This window comes from Electrona antarctica (genome assembly GCF_951216825.1).
Source record: "Electrona antarctica genome assembly, chromosome: 11".
Classification (NCBI taxonomy): Eukaryota; Metazoa; Chordata; class Actinopteri; order Myctophiformes; family Myctophidae; genus Electrona; species Electrona antarctica.
The window spans coordinates 27,940,505-27,959,858 of record NC_136792.1 but is presented as its reverse complement, the minus strand read 5'-3'; the positions used below and the strand labels follow the sequence as shown (position 1 = coordinate 27,959,858).

The window sequence follows — 19,354 nt, the reverse complement described above, 5'->3', positions numbered from 1 at the left end:
GCTTTGATGGCATATAAAACATCATATGTATTGATCTATCTGTCTTTGATCTGTCTATCTAATTATCTGATTTCTAACTTTGAGGTGAAACTACAGATACAGATACTTCTAAAACAAAATGGACTGACATCGTTTGTATTATTTTGTATAACTAAATGCCACTAAATCTGTGTGAATAAAATCCTCAATGTTTTGGTTTTCTGTGGTGGGGCATTCAGATTCAATACAAGGGCTTAACAAATCTTTTGTGGGTGGCATTGGCTAAGGACCAGTCTTTTTTCCTATTTTTGCATTTTGCCGGTCCGGACCAATGGGTCACAGATGAGCACATTAGGAAAATTAGAGGGGTTTGTTCTACAGTAGGCCTAATGCAGTTGCTGTTTGAGTTCGTTTTCAGGTGAGGTCGTGTTCAAGAGGGAAAGCAACGTTTCAGTAGGGCTACCTACAGTCCACCTGTACAGTAAGTTGTTGAAAAATATATATTTTCTAATCCTATCAATAGTTGAATGTTACTCTTAAGTTTAAAATACTCTTAAATGTACAGGTGTAAAGACGATGTTTATGTTTTTAGCTAGATTGATTTGCAGGTTTTGACACGAAACTATGAAGAAACCTTTTTAACTATTTGCTTTTTTCCCCCTCAATTGAAATAAACTAAACTAATAACTAAATGTATTCTCTGTCTCTGTCTTAATACCAGATTTCATCATGACATCTGACAACACATCATCTCCCTCCACTGAATGCCCTCCATTCAACTATGACACAGTTGACGTGGCTGTCTCATGCCTGTACTTCCTGATCTTCCCCATAGCACTGCTGCTGAATGGAGTAGCAGCCTGGATCTGTGTGCAGCTCCGGTCCACCTCGACCTTCATTGTGTACCTGAAGAACCTAGTAGTTGCTGACCTTCTCATGACACTGACAGTCCCTATAATATCAGCCAGTTCCCTCCCGGGAGCACAAGTCCAGTTAAAAGTGCTTGCCTGTCGTTATTTTTACGTAATTTTCTTTTGCTGTTTATACGTGAATATTACTGTGATGGCACTCATCAGCCTAGACCGCTTCTTCAAAATTGTCAGACCCTGTGGCAAGCTGTTGGGTCAAAGTCTGATCTTTAGCTATGTGACCACCACCTTGACTTGGATAGTGATATTTGGTGCCACAGGTTTCCCGACCATGATTCTAACAGACCAGGACCCCGGCAATCTAACAACAGACTTCTGTATGTCCCTAAAAGGTCCCAATGGGCTGAGTCTTCACAAGGGTGTTGTAATATTTGTCGACGTTCTTTTCTGGTCTGCCAGCATGGTGATTATGGTTTGTTACATCTGCATCACCAACACGGTCATCCAATCCTTCAGAAGCTCTGGGAGCAACAACAGCCAAGGGAAACAGAAGACCAAACTGAGAGTGTTCTTGGTTCTCCTGGTGTTCTTTGTATGTTTTGTTCCTCTCCACATAGTACGGATTCCATTCACACTTCATGAAGTGAAGGACAAATTCTGCCCTGACATGTGGCTACAAATTACCAATTATGTTACCATTTGGCTCTCAACAACTAATGTCTGCCTGGACCCACTTCTGTATCTCTACTTATGCAGAGAGTTCAAAGACAAAGTAGTTAATCTTCTAAAAGCTATCAGAGCCGCATTCAATTCAGACATAACTAACCCTAACCCTAACCCTAACCCTAAAACTACTGCACTGTAGAAAATGTCTAACTTTGAGTTGTGTGTGTGTGTGTGTGTGCGTGCGTGCGTGCGTGCGTGTGTGTATCACACACATTATGCTTCAGTGGACTTGTGTTCCATAAACTTGACTTGTAGCGCACTCTGTTATTGCTCTTAAACAGATAGACATGTCCACTATGGAATCCTATAGATTAGACAAGAACTCAATTTTAAACAATTCTGATAATCTAAAATCTATACTAGTAAATAATATTTGTGTTAAGTATTTAATGTCTTTAATACTATACATGATATAAATTGTATTTGAAACACCATTGTTTTGTCGTTTATTGTGTTATTATCCGTTCATTTATTACGTCTAACTACTGTACGTCTAACTAGCTATTTACAAAGTATACTGTAGATAACAGTGTAAATGCGCTTTGGAAATTCTTACTGAAACTACAGTACAGCTCTTCAACCGCTTATCCGTAGTCGGGTCGTGGGGGAAACAGCTCCACCAGAGAGCTCCAGAGTTGACCAAGTTGATCTTATAAAGAAAATATCAAACAACTAATTTCACAGCTTAGAAGTAATGTTGAACTGTTATTTGTGTTGTCTATAGAGCGTTGCAGTCCCACCCCCTTTCCTTTCAGAACGACAAGGAAATAATTCCCCATTCCATTCATTTCCCCCATAGATGTTTCAAAAAGTATTTATTTAAAGACGTTTACACTGCGGACAAAGCCAACTCTTGTTGTGACAAATCATGACAATAAACACAATGTTTTGGGCAGATCAAATAATTAGTAAGAAGAAAAACTAATTATTTGATCTGCCCAAAACATTGTGTTTATTGTCATGATTTGTCACAACAAGAGTTGGCTTTGTACAGCCTGTAGCAGGCACCTTGGCCGGTAGCCCGAGTCTGGCAGTGTGCCGCTGGCTCGACTCCCGATCCCGACAGCCTTTACTGCATGTCACTCCTCCATCTCTCTCCCCCATTTCCTGTCAGTCTACTGTCTGTCCCCCATTGTGATGTTGAACTGTTATTTGTGTTGTCTATAGAGCGTTGCAGTCCCCCCTCCTTTCCTTTCAGAACGACGAGGGCCCAGGAAATAATTCCCCATTAATTTCCCCCATAGACGTTTCAAAAAGTATTTATTTAAAGACGTTTACACCGCGGACAAAGCCAACTCTTGTTGTGACAAATCATGACAATAAACACAATGTTTTGGGCAGATCACAACAAGAGTTGGCTTTGTCCGCGGCGTAAACGTCTTTAAATAAAAACTTTTTGAAAAGTCTATGAGGAAAATGAACGGGGAATTATTTCCTATGGGACCTCGTCGGGGGCGGGACTGCGACGCTCTATATGTTGTGCAAATAATTGTGACTTGAGTGTGAATAAAATCCTCAAGATTCAATGATCTGTTGATAATACTTTATCACATTTATTTGTGTGTACTTTCTATCGTATGTGTCTACAGTATCTAACTCTGGCCACAGTATTTATCTAAGCTGAAAATGTAGCTGAAAATATATAAAAAAGGAAGGAAAAAAAACATGAAACTAACTATTTTCACAGCTTAAGTTATGTTGAACTGTTACATTTATTGTCCTGTGGGTCCACTCTTCAGTTTACATTCAGATACAATATGAGGGCTTAACAAATATATCATGGCATTGGCAAGGGCCAGTTAATTTTCCTATTTTTGCATCTTCTCGGACGAAGTGGTCACAGTTGAAATATTGTATTCCACATTATGAAAATGTAAAGCGTGTTCTACAGTAAAGCTTGTTCTACAGTGATACATCTGCTGTGTGATTGCATCATTAGTCCTCAGTTGAGATCCTGCTCAAGAAGGTGAACAAAGTTCCAGTACCACCTGTAAGTTTTTTGAAAATATTTTGTTTTTTAATCCTCTTAATATTGAACAAGTAGTAGCGTTGTTTTGCAAGGTGTTTCTGGGGTTTGATTGTATAGTGGTTACACCACACATGTGGTAAATTATAAGTCAGACCAGTCATATATTTAAATCCAATATTGGCAATTGTATCAATTTAACTTAGTATATAGTTTTTTATATTGATTGATTCATTTGAAATTGCTCAAAATGTCACATGAAGTTGTGAATATTTATGTTATATATATTACTATATTGTAATAGTGTTTTAAAATTCAATGTCAAGGTCAAGGATGGATACAAATCGATTAATTAACAAGCAATTGAATTTGAACCAAATCTGGTAGCTAAAAAAATAATAATAGACATCTTACTATCCATAACACTTAGCCCTGTGTGTTAACTGATAATGACATCAAATGCCATTGTGGAAAAACGTCAGTCAGTCCAGTTTCATGCTCTAACCAGTTTTTCCCATTACTTTTTAGTTTATATATTATAAATTGCTTTTGAGTCCAGCTGAAGTCTATATTCATTGCCTTTTTCAAAACGGCAAACACCACCGGCAACATTGAATGTAAGCACATTCCATAAGTCCTCTTATGGCTCGACAAGTAGTTCAAATATATTTTTAACCACTTTTTAATTTATATTTCTGTCCATTTTTCTCAGGTGCAGTGATGACATCTAATCTTACATATCATGGCCAAATGGAGTGTGCCACTTTCAACCCCAACTACTTGGCTATCACAATCGTCTACTTCCTGATATTCCCTATAGCTCTGATTACCAATGGGGTAGCAGCCTGGGTCTCCCTGCGGCTCCGGTCCACGTCTACCTTCATGGTGTACCTGAAGAACCTGGTAGCTGCTGACCTTCTCATGACGCTGACATTCCTAATCAAAGCTGTCAGTGATCTTCCAGGTGAAGCACACCAGCTGCACATATTTGTCTGCCGCTATTCTGATGTCGTTTTCTACACGTGTATGTATATAAGTATCACTCTAATGGGTCTCATCAGCCTGGACCGCTTCTTCAAGATCGTCAGACCATGCGGAAAATTGTTAGGCCAGAACCTTATCTTTGGCAAACTGATGGCCGCCCTGGTTTGGGTGATACTGTTTGGATGTATGGCTATACCGAATATGATTCTAACTGACCAACCTGCCAATTACACAGGCACAATCACATGTATGTCTCTAAAAGGACCAGCCGGAATTCAGTACCATGAAAGCATAATCATTGTCATGAATGTTTTATTCTGGTTTGTCAGTGTGCTGGTTGTGGCTTGTTATATCTGTATAGCTAAAAAGGTTATCCAGTCCTTCAGAAACTCTGGGAGCACCAACAGCCAGGGACAGAAGAAGACCAAATTGCGAGTTTTCCTGGTTCTTGTTTTGTTTTTAGTGTGTTTCGGACCATACCACATAGTGCGGATCCCATACACTCTGCTACAGACCAAAGGACAGAAGGGCTGCCTTCAAGTCCGGGCCAAGTTTGCCAAGTCATTTACACAATGGCTAACCACTACAAATGTCTGCCTGGACCCACTTCTCTATTTCTTCCTGTGTAGAGAGTTCAGGGAGAAACTAATATCTATGATGAACAATATGGGGATCAGATCCCCATAAGTAGCTGTAGAAGGCAGAACAGAGAACATTGCACCATAAAGAGGGTGATGATTGATGTTATGTACATGTAGAACATATTGATGTTCCACATAGCTAGCTCAAGTGTGCCATTCATTAAAGTAACTTGCCCTAGCCTCGACCTTTCAGGCTTATGTAAAGGCTACAATGTAATTTAGATAGCATATTATGATAGATGCTAGGTCATTTGTAGACCTGGCATCCTATAGTGTGTATAGTTTCAATGTCATATTATTGATTTTTTGATATTATACTGTTTAGACTGATGATAAATTATTGGTTTACCCCTTAGATTACTATTTTATGTTTTCCTTGCTTACTGTAAATCGCTCTGGATTAAGAGTGTCTGCAAAATGCATAAATTGTACATTTGTAAATAGTTAAATTGAAACAAAATCAAACACAAAATTAAATATAAGCTAGTTTAAAAAATATGTATGCTAAATAGTCAAATGTTCTCCAGGGCCAGTGTTGTAGCGTTGTAACAGACACACATGGTGTTCAATATAGCACTGATTTATGCAAAACCTCCTAAATGGAGTTGGGAGGTTCCCTCCCGACAGCAACGAATATATGACACTTCCCACTGATGTGCCTTCCACAACACCACAGTCCAGGGCATTTTCTGATATTTACATTGTGCTTTGCATTGCGTTGACTTTTCCAAACAAAGGAAAACTTGTGCCTACAGTATGGTATTTCATGGAAGTGTGTCATACATGAAATACGAGAATTAGTGAATTAAGATAAGTTGGTCAACTTTTCTTAATATTCAAAATGGCACCTTACTTATGAATCTGGGTCTCACCCATTGTTAGTGGGTAACCTTCAGTTATGGTTTAATAGTTTTGTGTTATCATTTGACATTGGAGAAATTGGGTGCTTATAAATTAATTAGATATGTTGCTGATACGGTCTCATAATTTAACTCCATTGCCTATTACTTCAAACCTAAAAAACAATTAATTTTTTTCTATGTTCCTCTTTCTTCATTCTTTGCATGGCATTTTAGTGTGTAAAATAGTCCAATAATGTAATAAGGTTGTGTCTGTATGAGTAAGATCTTTGAATGGATGATATATTATTTATTGTCTCATATTGCTTTGCCAAAATACCAATAAAAAGACTTTGAAGTTTGAACAAATGGCATCTTACTATCTATCCGTGTGCGTGTGCGTGTGCGTGTGCGTGTGCGTGTGCGTGTGTGTGTGTACGTGAACATGCAGGTGAAGTAGAGCATCATTCAGTACTGCATCACACGTGTAGTACACTGTACATTGGTCCTTCAGCATGCCTTGTGTCCAAGAAAACACCAAGTCATTTTATATTTCCATATTCAACAATATGTGGAAAAAAACAAAGTGGGTTGCAAATGTAGTCCATCAAAAACAATCATTAATTTAACAGAGAACAAGGACACTATATTTGTTGATGTTGATGGCAAAAGAAGAAGATCATAACCTTTTAATTTATTGAAATGAAGAAACAAATTAATTACTTTTTATATCACGCAAACATTGACAGACGGAATTAAGTGTCATGTAGAAAAAAACCTGTCAGAACCTTCTCACAAGGTTTGGAATTTACCAATGAAAACAGGTTTGGATTGACCAATCAAAGCTTATTTAGACGATTGTATTCTCTCGGCACAGAGACAGCAGAGACCACCAGTGAAATGGATACAATCAATTTGTCATAGGATAAATTCACATGGTAGGTTAGTGTTCTAGTCTAGCTTAAGCGGTGTTGCACACTCCTGTGCAAAGAGGAGTGAGGGCAAAGAGGAGGGAGAGGTTATTTTCGGTGTGTGTATAGATGTAGAGAATGCAAAAGTACTATTGAGAGGCATGGTCATGCTCCTGCAACTCTGCTACATTAGCTATGCTTGGTGAAAACTGTGGTTCCTGTTGTTTTAAGTGACGAGTGTGAGAGAATGGTATAGTTTTCAAAGCCTACTAGTAATATTGCATTGAAGCCTTAATATTAGTAATATTTTCACTGGGAATTGTTGATTGAGTGACTGGTGGTAAACAAAACATACTGATAGTGTATAACAAACATTACACATATGAGCTGTTTTCCATCAAACAAAATGTCTGGTCCATGCAAGCAATATTATATTTTTTGCCATAATAGGACAAAAGCAAATGAGGGCTAAGTAAGTCCCAACAGTTTTGAGTGGAATTGTGGAAAGAACTGTGTAACGTTTGTTTGGCCTTTGGGATTGTATGTCATGGCTGTGGTTAGACAACATTACATGCTATGTACGCTGCGCGCAAGCACGCACGCACGCACGCACGCACGCACGCACGCACGCACGCATGCATGCATGCACACACACACACACACACACACACACACACTCAAATCAACTACCATGCACTTTCTTTGTGTCAGAGGATGGTGACCTTCATATACAGCAGGTTCGTGAGAAACCAACCGTGAGAAAAATACATGATACATGTCCTTTTCATCGACCACAACCACAGCTGGTAGCCTATATATGACATTTGTCTCTCTTATTTGGAGGTTAGCTGCAGCCGTTGTAGTATTGCAGTATGGTTTGAACGCCGGAGAAGAGGAGGTGAAGGAACTAGGACAAGCCACCGGGCCAGGGGGAGGAGCAGAAGGGGGGCAGGAGGTCTCTAGATCTGGCTTGAGGAATGAGTCCATGCCTTTGGTGTTCACCCATCAACAGTCGCAGTGCCAGAGACGAAAGCTACATGTGGCAGGCGGACTGGCACGGAGCAGAACAAACCTCTCAGCGGACAATTGGAACAGGAAGCTCAGAAGGAAAGGGTCTTTCACTGAGAGGAAGACTGGCAACCTCATTGGGATTGTGACAAGACAGCCACACATTAGCTCCAGAGGCCGCCCATTGTAAGGGGATCAAACAAGTGCAACGTGCGCGCACACGCACGCACGCACGCACGCACGCACGCACGCACGCACGCACGCACGCAAGCACGCACGCACGCAAGCACGCACGCACGCACGCACGCACGCACGCACACACGCAGGCAACGCACGCACGCACGCACACACACACACACACAACACAGGAACAGGAGTTTTTCTTGGGTGCCGAGTGAGACCAAGAGTGTAAAGTTGAAAGCCAAAGCAAAATTAAAAGGCTTTGGGTTTTGGGACAAAACTGAATTGGATATTTAATTTCTTCAAATTTCAGGGATATATTCTTCTCCTGAGGATTGTACATGTCCATAAACCAAAGAGGACAAGGACACAGAGGTAAGGCTAAATGTGGGTTTTCAAGATAATATATCAATGGCTATACTAGTCTCATGGTGTATAAAACTGTCCGAATTAGCAAGAGTCTAAATACCCAATTTAGACTCTTGCTATTTTACCCAAAATACTTTGAGAGTACGTCTTGGTTGCCCTAGCACCGGCTTCTGCACTGAATGTTATTTTGCAACTGTTTTCAATGTAAAGCTATGTAGATGTAGTGCCATGTTAGTGACAGAGTCAGAATTCATGGTGAATGGGCCTCAGGATGTTAATTGAGGCCCTAACTAGCCTATGAATAGACACACCTGCTGGTTTTGAGATTTATTGTACCATAAAACTGTAAAAAACATAAGAATAACAGCTCAGGCTGCAACTGATGTCTGTAATACATAACGCTCCATGAAATGTCATCTACATATGTAAAACATGTTACATACATTTTTAAAGGTTCAATGCTATGTCTATTTATTTATTCTATTTACATAGAAGCAAAGTTGCGCCATGAAATAAAATAGGTTTTGGTAGCTTCAGTGTGAACTGTGCAGATGTTTTACCTTCTTCTATTTATTTTAACTAAATAGAAATAGAACATCATAGAAGTTGGCAATGCTACTCCTTTCAAAGGCAAAACAAATTATAGAATTATAGACTAACTTGCAGATAAGTCAGCCAACAAAGTACACTTATTTACTGTTGAAAACATAAACATGCCCAAACAATAAATTCATTCCTCAATCTGTCCTCTTTCCTTCATTCCATCATCTCTCTTAACTCCTTTCTACGCTCAAGGTCCACCAAGGTTGTGAAGATGAACAGCTCAGTATCCAATAACTCAATGAAGTGCTTTCGAGATGCCAGCGTGACAGCAGTGGTTTTCCCCTGTCTATATAGTCTCCTCTTCCTAGTGGCCCTGGCACTGAACAGCCTGGCAGCATGGATCTTCTTTAACATCCCCACTACCTCCACTTTTATGGTCTACCTGAAAAATGTGGTGAGTGTAGGGATTTGTGCTTAAATTAAATTTGTCAGTGCAAAACTACAGAAAGAAAGTTATTAATCATTATGATCCCTCACCAATCAATAGGTGGTGGCTGACATGCTCATGACTCTGACCTTCCCCTTGAGGGTGATGAGTGATGCTGGCGTGGGCTCGTGGCAATTGCGTGTCTTCTACTGTCGATACTCGGCCGTTGTGTTCTACATCACCATGTACATCAGCATTGTTTTCCTGGGCCTCATCAGCCTGGACCGCTACCTGAAGATAGTCCGGCCCTTTGGGAAGTGTGCCCTGCAGAAGATCAGGGTTGGTCAGGTGCTGAGTGCAACTGTCTGGGCAGTGATCTTGTCTCTAACGCTGCCAAACGCCATCCTGACTGACCAGCCACCACCGCCACAGCTCTCTGGAGGCAAACTCAAGTGTGCCTCCCTGAAGAGTGAGTTTGGTCTGCATTGGCATGAGGGATACAACTACTTCTGTCAGGTAACACATCTTAACTTTGCTAATATTGTCTAAATGCAACATATTAAGTATTACTGTTTTGCATTATAGTAGGGTAAGGAATTAGCCTTGTTACTTCACTCTAACACAGGCTGTGCATTATTAGAGTGAAGTACCAGTAGCAGAGGAGGGAGTACAAACCTTAACCTTTGACCCTATGGCCCTTTTTTTGACCCATGACACAACCCAGTATTATTCCAAATAGTGAATTGACAATGAATTGATTGACTAGTGACAACAGCCATGTTTTTAAGAACATGTATGTATGTATACATGTGTGTGTGTGTGTGTGTGTGTGTGTGTGTGTGTGTGTGTGTGTGTGTGTGTGTGTGCGTGCGTGCGTGCGTGCGTGCGTGCGTGCGTGCGTGCGTGCGTGTATGTATGTATGTATGTATGTATGTATGTATGTATGTATGTATGTATGTATGTATGTATGTATGTACTGTATGTATGTATGTATGTATGTATGTATGACATCATCCTTCGAGTGCCCTCGAGATCTGCGACACAAGCTGCTTCCACTGGTCTCTGTTGGTCATTGCCACACCAAGTTCATTCACAGTCAGTCCTGTGTCCCTACTCAGAACATCTGGAAATGTGAGAGGTCGTGTTCCTCTTGATGGGCAGGGTAGTCTCCACAGAAGAATATCCGAAATGACCTGGTCTTTTGCTCTGTGGCAGTGTCCAGCAAAGAGTCTTCTTTCTGCCACAACTGAGATGGGGGGGTGCCTCCATAAATCTGAGCTTTAGTGGGATGGTCCTTCCATGAGAGGTTCTGGACACGCATGAGGAGTCTTGTGTATGTTCCGTCAAGACGATCCCGAAACTCCTTATTCATTGCCCATGTTTCGGCACCATAAAGAAGGATACTTTCCACACAGGCTTTGAACAGGTTGATCTTGGTAGCTCTTGAGATGTCTGACTGCCATATAAGATGTAGCTTATTACAAGCACTCCAGGCCTGTCCTTTGGATTAAAATGGGTGAGGTTTAAAAAAGGCAAAAGCATGCTCTATTGCACTGGCCTAAAAATGGGTCCTTAAAACTGCTTTATAAACATTCTGAGATTTGTATTCGGTTTATTGGCCAAGCATATCACTGTCGTGTCAAACTTGACCACTTGGAACTTGGAACTGTGCATGGGCATGCAGTCATATACAGGAGTACAGGCAGTAGATTAGGGGGCTCAGAACACATCCCTGTGTGGCTGCTGATGGTCAGAGGGATGGATGTTTGCTGCTAATTCGTGGTAAATAAAAGTATGTAAAAATGACATTTTATTGAGTGCTGGCTGTCTTCTCCTGATACTTTGTAGCAGCATTCATTCAGAGTACATGTCACTGTTTACTGTATGTTACACAGGGCGCTGTTCCTTTCTGGCATGGGGCACCGTGAAAATTGGCAAACGTAGAGTATATCGTACCCCGAAATGATTCTCGTAGTAGTATGAGCACAACTTAATTAACCAAAGGCGATTGCAGTGAGTGTGCATGGAAGTAAAACAAGTTCCAAACACTTTTTCAGTGAAGTGAATGCTTTGTTGTGCTTTCTATTGATGTATTGTGTCCAGGTGGTGTTCTGGGGCACTTTGGCTCTGATGGCGGTCTGCTACACCTTCATCAGCAGGAAGGTGTACGAGTCATTCAAAGCCTCCAGGAGCAGCTCCGAAGCAACCAGTCGCAGAACCAAAGCAAAGGTCTTTGTGGTGGTAGCAGTATTTTTCATCTGCTTTGCACCCTACCACTTTGTCCGTGTTCCCTACACACTGACCCAGACACGAAACACAGAGAAAAGCTGCAGAGCAGAGAACGCCCTCTACATCGCCAAGAATACCACCTTATGGATGTCGGCCACGAACGCATGTCTAGATCCATTCATCTATGTGTTCCTGTGCAAGGAGTTCCGGAAACGACTGACGGCTACATTCAGCCGCAAGCCTGTTTCAAAAGTCACCATGGACACGGTATCTTCAACGCAGCTAGAGATGTCACAGTATGTGACAGGAAAGGCTGTTAAAATGTAGTCATGAAGGCTCAGAGGTTCTTCACTATACGGCTCATGCCATGCAATTTTGACTTACATCACTAGTGTGATGTGACATACAGTAATTGTACAACAGAATAGAATACAAAGATATATATCAGTACATCAGTGATTCTCAAATGGGGATACATACCCCTAGATGTATGCGGAGGTACTACCTGTGGTACGTGAGAAAGAGTGAACATTTTCATATACTGTTAATGCTTAATGATACAACAATGACAAACTTGAATTCTGTGAAATCTGTGAATTGTTGAACCAAATTAATTCAAAATCCTGTCTAGCACAATAGCTATTGAATAGTTAAAGAAATACGTATTTGCTCTTGTGCTCTTTTATTTTGAACATATTCATCAAAACTAGACTTACAGTTTTACATAAATCTGCTCAGGATGCACTAATTGCAACTATTTCAAACAATTTCTTTCACAATGTTATATAGTTCTAAAGGTGGGTTATCGTCATTCATTATATTATCATAATGCTAGCAATTATTATTCTTTCACCTTTCTAAGTAAAATGTTATATTCAGGTAAATAGGGTACTTGGATTCAGAAATCAGAAAAGGGTTGGGGTACTGAAGCCAAAAACGTTTGAGAACCATTGCAGTACATTACTATAGGTGGTTGTCCAAAACATTTCCTCAACTCTCCTTACATTCCCTCTGCAGTCTGCACTTCCTTTCATCTAATCTTGTACACATCAGTGTATCACTTCAGCAGAAAGGCTTAAGCTAATTCAGCTAATTTCTCCACTGAAGTTAAAATGTGACTACAGGCAGACTTCGGCCAGCCAACTCGCTAGCAGTAGTCTAATCATTCTCCCGCTGCCTGGGTTCGCATCTTGCTGCCACAACTATTTTCCTAACAACCGCGGACTTGTTTCTACCCCGATAAAGTTTATAGTTTTAGACCATGACGGAGGGGTGCCGTCTCTAGCGAACTTGAGCCACGAGAGACACCACTGAGCACGTTAAAGCGTGCAAGTTGCCGTGTCAAATACTAGAATAGCATTATTACCCAAGGCAATGCCAACACCGAGCAATATTTATTTCCCACCACGGAGTAACCTCGTGTCAGTGTCACCAGACTATCCACCAAGGAGGAAAGTCTGGTAAGACGAGCAGTGTCGGTAGGCCAATCAGAGGCAGGTGGGGCGTTACCAAGTCTAGACACAGACGTATTTAATCATGCCACATTGCCACTGTTTATCCTCACATTCCGTGTTCAGCCAATCAAATCATCGCTATGGGGTACACACAAACACACAAAGCTGGGCATAGGATAAATAAAATAGAATACAAATAAATAAAGAAGTGAAAGCACAATTGTTGGCTGTTGATCAGTCAGTCTATACAAACTAAAGGGCTCCAGCATGATGGTCTGTTTTGTTTTTCAGTCAATGTGGAGGAAACAGAAACTTCATGTCAGGGCAGGGTGGATTGGAAACAACATTTTGACTCGGAATTTAAATCACAGCAGCCCTCGTATTAGATTTTTTATAATAAAGTAATGAAAGCACTCAGCTGATCATGCAGTCTATCAAATAAATACAGATTAAAGGGCTCCAGCATGATAGTCTACTCTAGACTCTATGGGACCAGACCCTTATGGCCTGTTTTGCAAACCACAGTATTGTAGCCTACTGTAAGATTATCGGACCTCCGTCACCTCCCACGCTCCCACACTCTCTGATATGAACAATAAGGCCATCACATGCTTAGCACTTTAGATATCAAATTACACTGATCGTCCTGTTTGTCCACTCAGCCATCGCGGCATTAAACAATTTATCCTGCCGATAGGATGGTTCTGTGTACAGTGGGGACTTATGTTTATGTATTGTCTTTGTGATATGTTTTTCTGTGCTATCTGCTATGTGTGTTTGTTTTGTTTGTTTGTTTGTTTGTTTGTTTGTTTGTTTGTTTATTAGTTTTTTGTTTTTTTGGGGGGGAGGTGGGGGTGTTTGAACAGACAGACCTGTGTACTGTACAGGCTTATAAAAATCTGATATTTTGACATTACTTGCTTTTTTCACTCTGGGGCGATACATTAGACAAAAAAGGATATAATAATCAATAATAAATAAGTATGATGAAGTTACAGAAGCGGTTTTATCATCAACTTATTGTTGAAATGTGTTGTCCAGTAGATCCACGGTTCTCAAAGTGGGGTCCGTGGCACATAGCCAGGGGGTCTGCAGAATAGTTCAGATTTCTTTTTTTACTTTGATTTAAAAGTTTTAATACAAATAGTTCCAATGTCATCTAAATATAAGTGATTATTTAGCTTGTAATCATAGGGGAGGGGAACCTCATTTGGTGCTATATAATACTTTGTACAATGTTGCTGTAGAATCATTAGAGGTGCCTTTAAAACTAATTAAAACTAAGCCGAAGAACCAGAGAACCTCTAAAGAACCATACAAGGGCTGAACAGGTTCTTTGTACAGCAGTGGTGCTATATAGATCTCAACTAACCCAAAACAACCGCTGAAGAACAGTGGTTTATGTGTTGGACCAAAAAGTGGCAAAAAAGATTGATTTGTGTGTACAATGCAAGAAATGAACTTAAAGGGATCATGACATAAAAAAAAAGGTTTTTGTAATTTTTTCTTTTGTTTTTTAGGTTTTCTGAACACACAGAGTTCATGTTGTGTGGGTGTAATTGAGGTTATAAAATCTAAAATAAAAAATAAAAATAAATGAAAATGAATGTCATGAAACCTTTAAGTCACTGACCTGTGTGACCTCAGCTCCTATCTGACAGACATTATATTAACTAAACAGCAGGGGGCACTAAAGACATACCTAACTCCAGAGGACAGACTATCTTAGCTGTGATGAATCTGAATGCCTTGCTTTGCTAGCCTATCCCTTCAAAGTTTTAATATTGCTCCCAGTCAGTTCTGTCTACTGTGTGTAAAATGTTCCAATTTGTTAAAAGGTATAGTTTGATTTAGTTGACAGGAATCATCACAGTCACTGATGACTTGCTGTGGAATTATGGTTGCAGAATTTTCTAGCATCAATGCATAAACGCAATATAGCCTACTGTATGGTCTGGCACAAATTGTAATGTTGAAGCAGTGGAATACTTCTTAGATGTGCAGTCTGTTTACTCAATTATACATAGTAATGGAGTTGTAAACGGTTCATTATGTGTAATGTCAGCCAATTGTGCCAATTTACCTCAGGCCCACCTACATGTCTCTAAGTTATAATCAGCCATTCTGTTGTGGTGTGCCTTCTACACAGGAAGGGTTGGAGTCTCACACATCGGAGCCCTGTGTGACAGGGTCAAATATAACGTCAAGGTGGGGTCAAAACTCCCTGGGCTGCATGGAAAGGCCAACACGGAGGGGCAGACCTATAGCTGCCCTACAGGTTGGGCTACATAGCTTGACGATGATGTTAATGGAAGGGTTTGAGTTCGTTTTGAATATATTTTTTCTAATTGAGTTAGTTTTAATTGGTTTTTAGAGTGGATTTGCTAGATTGTATTCATTTAGATTTTTTGAAAATGCTAATAGTTTTAGTAAAAAGTCCACTTTGACTTGCTAGAATGTGAACCCAGGCATGTTGAGTACACTATTATGTTAGAAATGTTGAGTAGGCCTATGGGTCCCCAGCATGTACAAATCTCACAAATGTGATGATAACCCAATGAGTGCTTTTTATTTTATTTTGTTTTTTGCTAAACTAATTCTTGGAATGGATTCAGCATCATAAAAAAACCCTAGTTTGACATGTCACATGCTACATAAATTTTTAGCAAAAGGCCGATGCACACCTCAAGGCTATTGACAGGTGCGTAGGGCAATAAAGTATACTTAAAAAGGTATCTTTGAAAAACAAAGAAGGGTCCCGCACACTGTCAGAAAACTTGCCAGAAATGTTGCTCTTTATTCAACGTTTCGGTCTATTCGACCTTCATCAGGACAGACAATTGTCTGTCCTGATGAAGGTCGAATAGACCGAAACGTTGAATAAAGAGCAACATTTCTGGCAAGTTTTCTGACAGTGTGCGGGACCCTTCTTTGTTTTTCAAAGATACCTTTTTAAACATGCTACATAAAGCATGATGACATGTTTTGCCTTCTATAGGCACCCTGGGGGTTTAACATAATAAAATACATAAATAGGCTGCTAGTGCTACATAAAACAGAAATTATAATAGGACTTAAATGGTTGGTTAATATTGAAAATATACAATTATGTTACTGTTTATGCATTGCTTAAAGTTATGTTTTGTTTTATCATTTTAACAAAATGGAAAGAAGCAATGCATGTTTTCCCTCACTATCATAGGGACAGAGTAGTGACACCCTATGACCACTAGAGGCAGCTCTAGGCTACTATTAAATAAAAAATGTATTAAAAATCAAGCCCTTACCAAAAGAAGGCCTTAACATTCACTGTGGTATAGTGGCAACTGGCAAGCACAACACTTTTACTTTTGTATTGCACTGATTGCAGCCTATATAGGTTCCTTCCTCTTCAAGCTGTCACCTTGGACTAATAGCTGATGACCCAGAGTCAAAAGCTCCTATGCTCAATTTCACCTCCTAGTTTATGTCAATTCCCATCGTGTTTGGCAATTGGCATCTTGCGTTTCCTGTGTCAAATACAGTGGCTTTGCATAATCGATTATTTGATTTAGCAGTATGTGGGCAGAAAGGAGACCAGAAGCAGATGGTTAAAAGAACCAAACTCAACAGAATCAATGGGCTGTGAATTGCTATTGTTAAATATGGTGGTATGTGAAAATATTTGTATGTTGTAGCTAGTGTGTGTGTACATAAAAGTATTGTTACTTGTAACACTTGTAGCAAATTGAATTGCCAACTCGGTTGGCTCAGAATTACTTTCTGTAATCATCAAGGATGCAGCAACAAGCCCATCGATGAATCATATAGGAATGTCCTCTATTTGTCTGATCATCTCTACCGTATGTGCAGTAATCTGGTCCAACACAACAGAAAGTAATCTGAACAGATTACAGGTGGCTCCAAACAAAGCAGCTCGTATAGTGCTTCGATGCCCATATCGAACAAGATTAAGTACAATGAACAATGATCTAGTATGATTAAGTGTAAAAAGGAGGTTGGATTATTCATTACTGTGCTTTGTCAAAAACATAATCACAACTAAAACCCCAGCAATAATTTATAATAATTTACCATTGTTCTCAGATACACATCATTATTTTTGTCAGAGGGTCGGTTCCTGCTCCTTCATGCAGAACAAATGTTAGACAAAGAACAATCCATTACAGAGCAATGGTGGCATGGAACTCATTACCTATTTTTTGATCGTGGAGAATGGCTTTATCAGTTTTAAGAAAAAGTTCAAGTTGTTTTTGTTCACACAGGAGATGTAAAGGAGATATATACAGATCCCGATATATAATATGGAATTTGTTTTGATGATATTGTGAAGACCGAATTGTACTTGGAGCTAGCTATCAAATGTATTAGACATGCTATGAGGTGATGTTTTGTGTTGTATTCTATTTTTGTGTTGTATGAACTATGAATGGTGTACTGTATGTAATGACTTTTTGTTTTGTTTTTGATGATGGTTTTGAGACCCCAGGAAGAGTAGCTGCTGTCATATACAGCAAGCTAATGGGGATCCAATAAATAAATCAAATAGCAGACGAAGGCTGGTAATTGTATTGTAATTGTAATTTGTTTTCTCTAAGGCAGTGGTTCTCAAAGTGGGGTCTGGGGACCCACAGGGGTCATTGGAGGGGTTCCAGGGAGTCCCCAGCAAAATGTGTTACTGTGGCTATTTAAAAATAGCACATATACAAGCTCACAGTGTGCGGTAATATGAGCTGGTACAACTGCTATTTTTAATTTTGAATAATTTTGTATGTTCATCATCTTTTCTGGGGCTGCCTCTTCAGATGTGTGTTTGCAGCCAAATAAGTATCAATTTGGGGGTCCTTAACATGAAACCGTTTGAGAAGCACTGCTCTAGGCAGGGGTTCTCAACGTTTTTGGCTGGGGACCCCCGGAAATGCATTGGCCATGTCTCGCGACTGCCGCCCCGCCCCCCACCCCCAATACAAACTGACTGCAAAAAAAAACCTTAATATTAGATAAAATATATAAAATGAATACTGAAACCAGATATAATCATTAAGGAAAGTTTATGCATGTACTATGTGTACTATGTATACTCTTCATTTCCACGTTCCAGCCATGCAGTTGCAATATACTGTGTATATATATATATATATATACACACACACACATAATTTGGCGATCCCCCTAGGGGCCGCGACCCATGGGTTGATGAGAACCCCTGCTCTAAGGCTCTAGCAGTGGCTTTCTAATTTCTAGTTACAAGTACAAGTATGTGGTATCGTAAAATATAGTCCATAGCCATATTTGCCATATTCTGTCAATAATTAGACTACACTTTGGTTATTGTGCTAATATCATGGTTCATGAGAGTGGAGCCACATTGTCTGGTCAAAAGTGCTTAGTCTGGGGGCCTTCCTTCATTAGAAATCCTCAGTGAAGTACCTGTGGCTAGGCTTTGTTCTAAACTCTTTGAGGCTTGGCCAGGTGTTGGGAGACACTTAGTATTCTATTGTCCTCCAGGAACCGCCAAGGAACTTTCTGAGACAGCTATCTGCTAACCAAACGCTGTATGTAAATCTGTAACCACACCTAGAATTCAACTGTTGTTTTGTGAACGTATATATCATGTCAATTGTCAATGTAAAAATTATCAGTGTTAGCTGACTGGCCACCACGGTCAGTCTGCTGGGAGCTCCCGCGGGTCAGGTCCGCGGGAAGCTCTGTTCTCTCTGTATTTGTACTTCTGAATAAATACTTCGATGGGATTCCAGTTCACTCTCTGCCTGCCTGTTTCGTCGATGCTTTTGACAAGGTTTTTGACTACAAGTTTGCTTTAGTGTAGAGTTCATTTATCTCCACTTTAGTATAGTTTTGTGGTTAGTTGTGTGTGAAAATACACGACAAGTACAAATGAAGGTTATACTCAGTCAAATGTGTACTTGAGCTAAGTACTGGGGTACCTGCTTTAAAAAAGTATTTGAACACTTAAAGCTGTAGTATTATGTAACTTTCCTCTTCTACCCCGGATTTGAACCTGGTTTTCTGCTCAGGTGCTGAAATGTAGACTGTTGACTTGATTTAAGGAAAAGAGGGCTCTGCCATTGAGCTGATGCATGCTTGCTCAGGGGATGAATAAATATGGGTCTATACTATAGCTAAAATGCCTGAATCAAGAGTAGGCTTTTTGAGGAGATGTTTAATTACAGCTACCTTAAAGGATTGTGGCGCGTAGCCTGTAACC

General features: G+C 40.0%; 3 protein-coding genes across 3 annotated transcripts; all 3 read left to right on the top strand.

The window, feature by feature from the left end:
- Positions 1–708: 708 nt before the first annotated feature.
- On the top strand, positions 709–4,261 carry LOC306932088 (P2Y purinoceptor 13-like; the record flags this gene model as incomplete). The annotated part of the gene is made up of 3 exons (XM_079513791.1): positions 709–1,620; positions 3,514–3,564; positions 4,253–4,261. The coding sequence occupies 3 exons, from the start codon at positions 709–711 to the stop codon at positions 4,259–4,261; spliced, it is 972 nt and encodes a 323-aa protein (XP_079369917.1).
- A 29-nt stretch (positions 4,262–4,290) lies between these two features.
- On the top strand, positions 4,291–5,211 carry LOC306932087 (P2Y purinoceptor 13-like; the record flags this gene model as incomplete). The annotated part of the gene is made up of 1 exon (XM_079513790.1): positions 4,291–5,211. One exon carries the CDS (start codon positions 4,291–4,293, stop codon positions 5,209–5,211), a length of 921 nt encoding a protein of 306 aa, XP_079369916.1.
- A 4,060-nt stretch (positions 5,212–9,271) lies between these two features.
- Positions 9,272–11,998, top strand: LOC306932085 (P2Y purinoceptor 13-like; the record flags this gene model as incomplete). Its single annotated transcript, XM_079513788.1, has 3 exons — positions 9,272–9,469; positions 9,563–9,958; positions 11,546–11,998. Exons 1-3 carry the CDS (start codon positions 9,287–9,289, stop codon positions 11,996–11,998), a joined length of 1,032 nt encoding a protein of 343 aa, XP_079369914.1. The 5' UTR covers positions 9,272–9,286.
- Between the last annotated feature and the right edge of the window lie 7,356 nt (positions 11,999–19,354).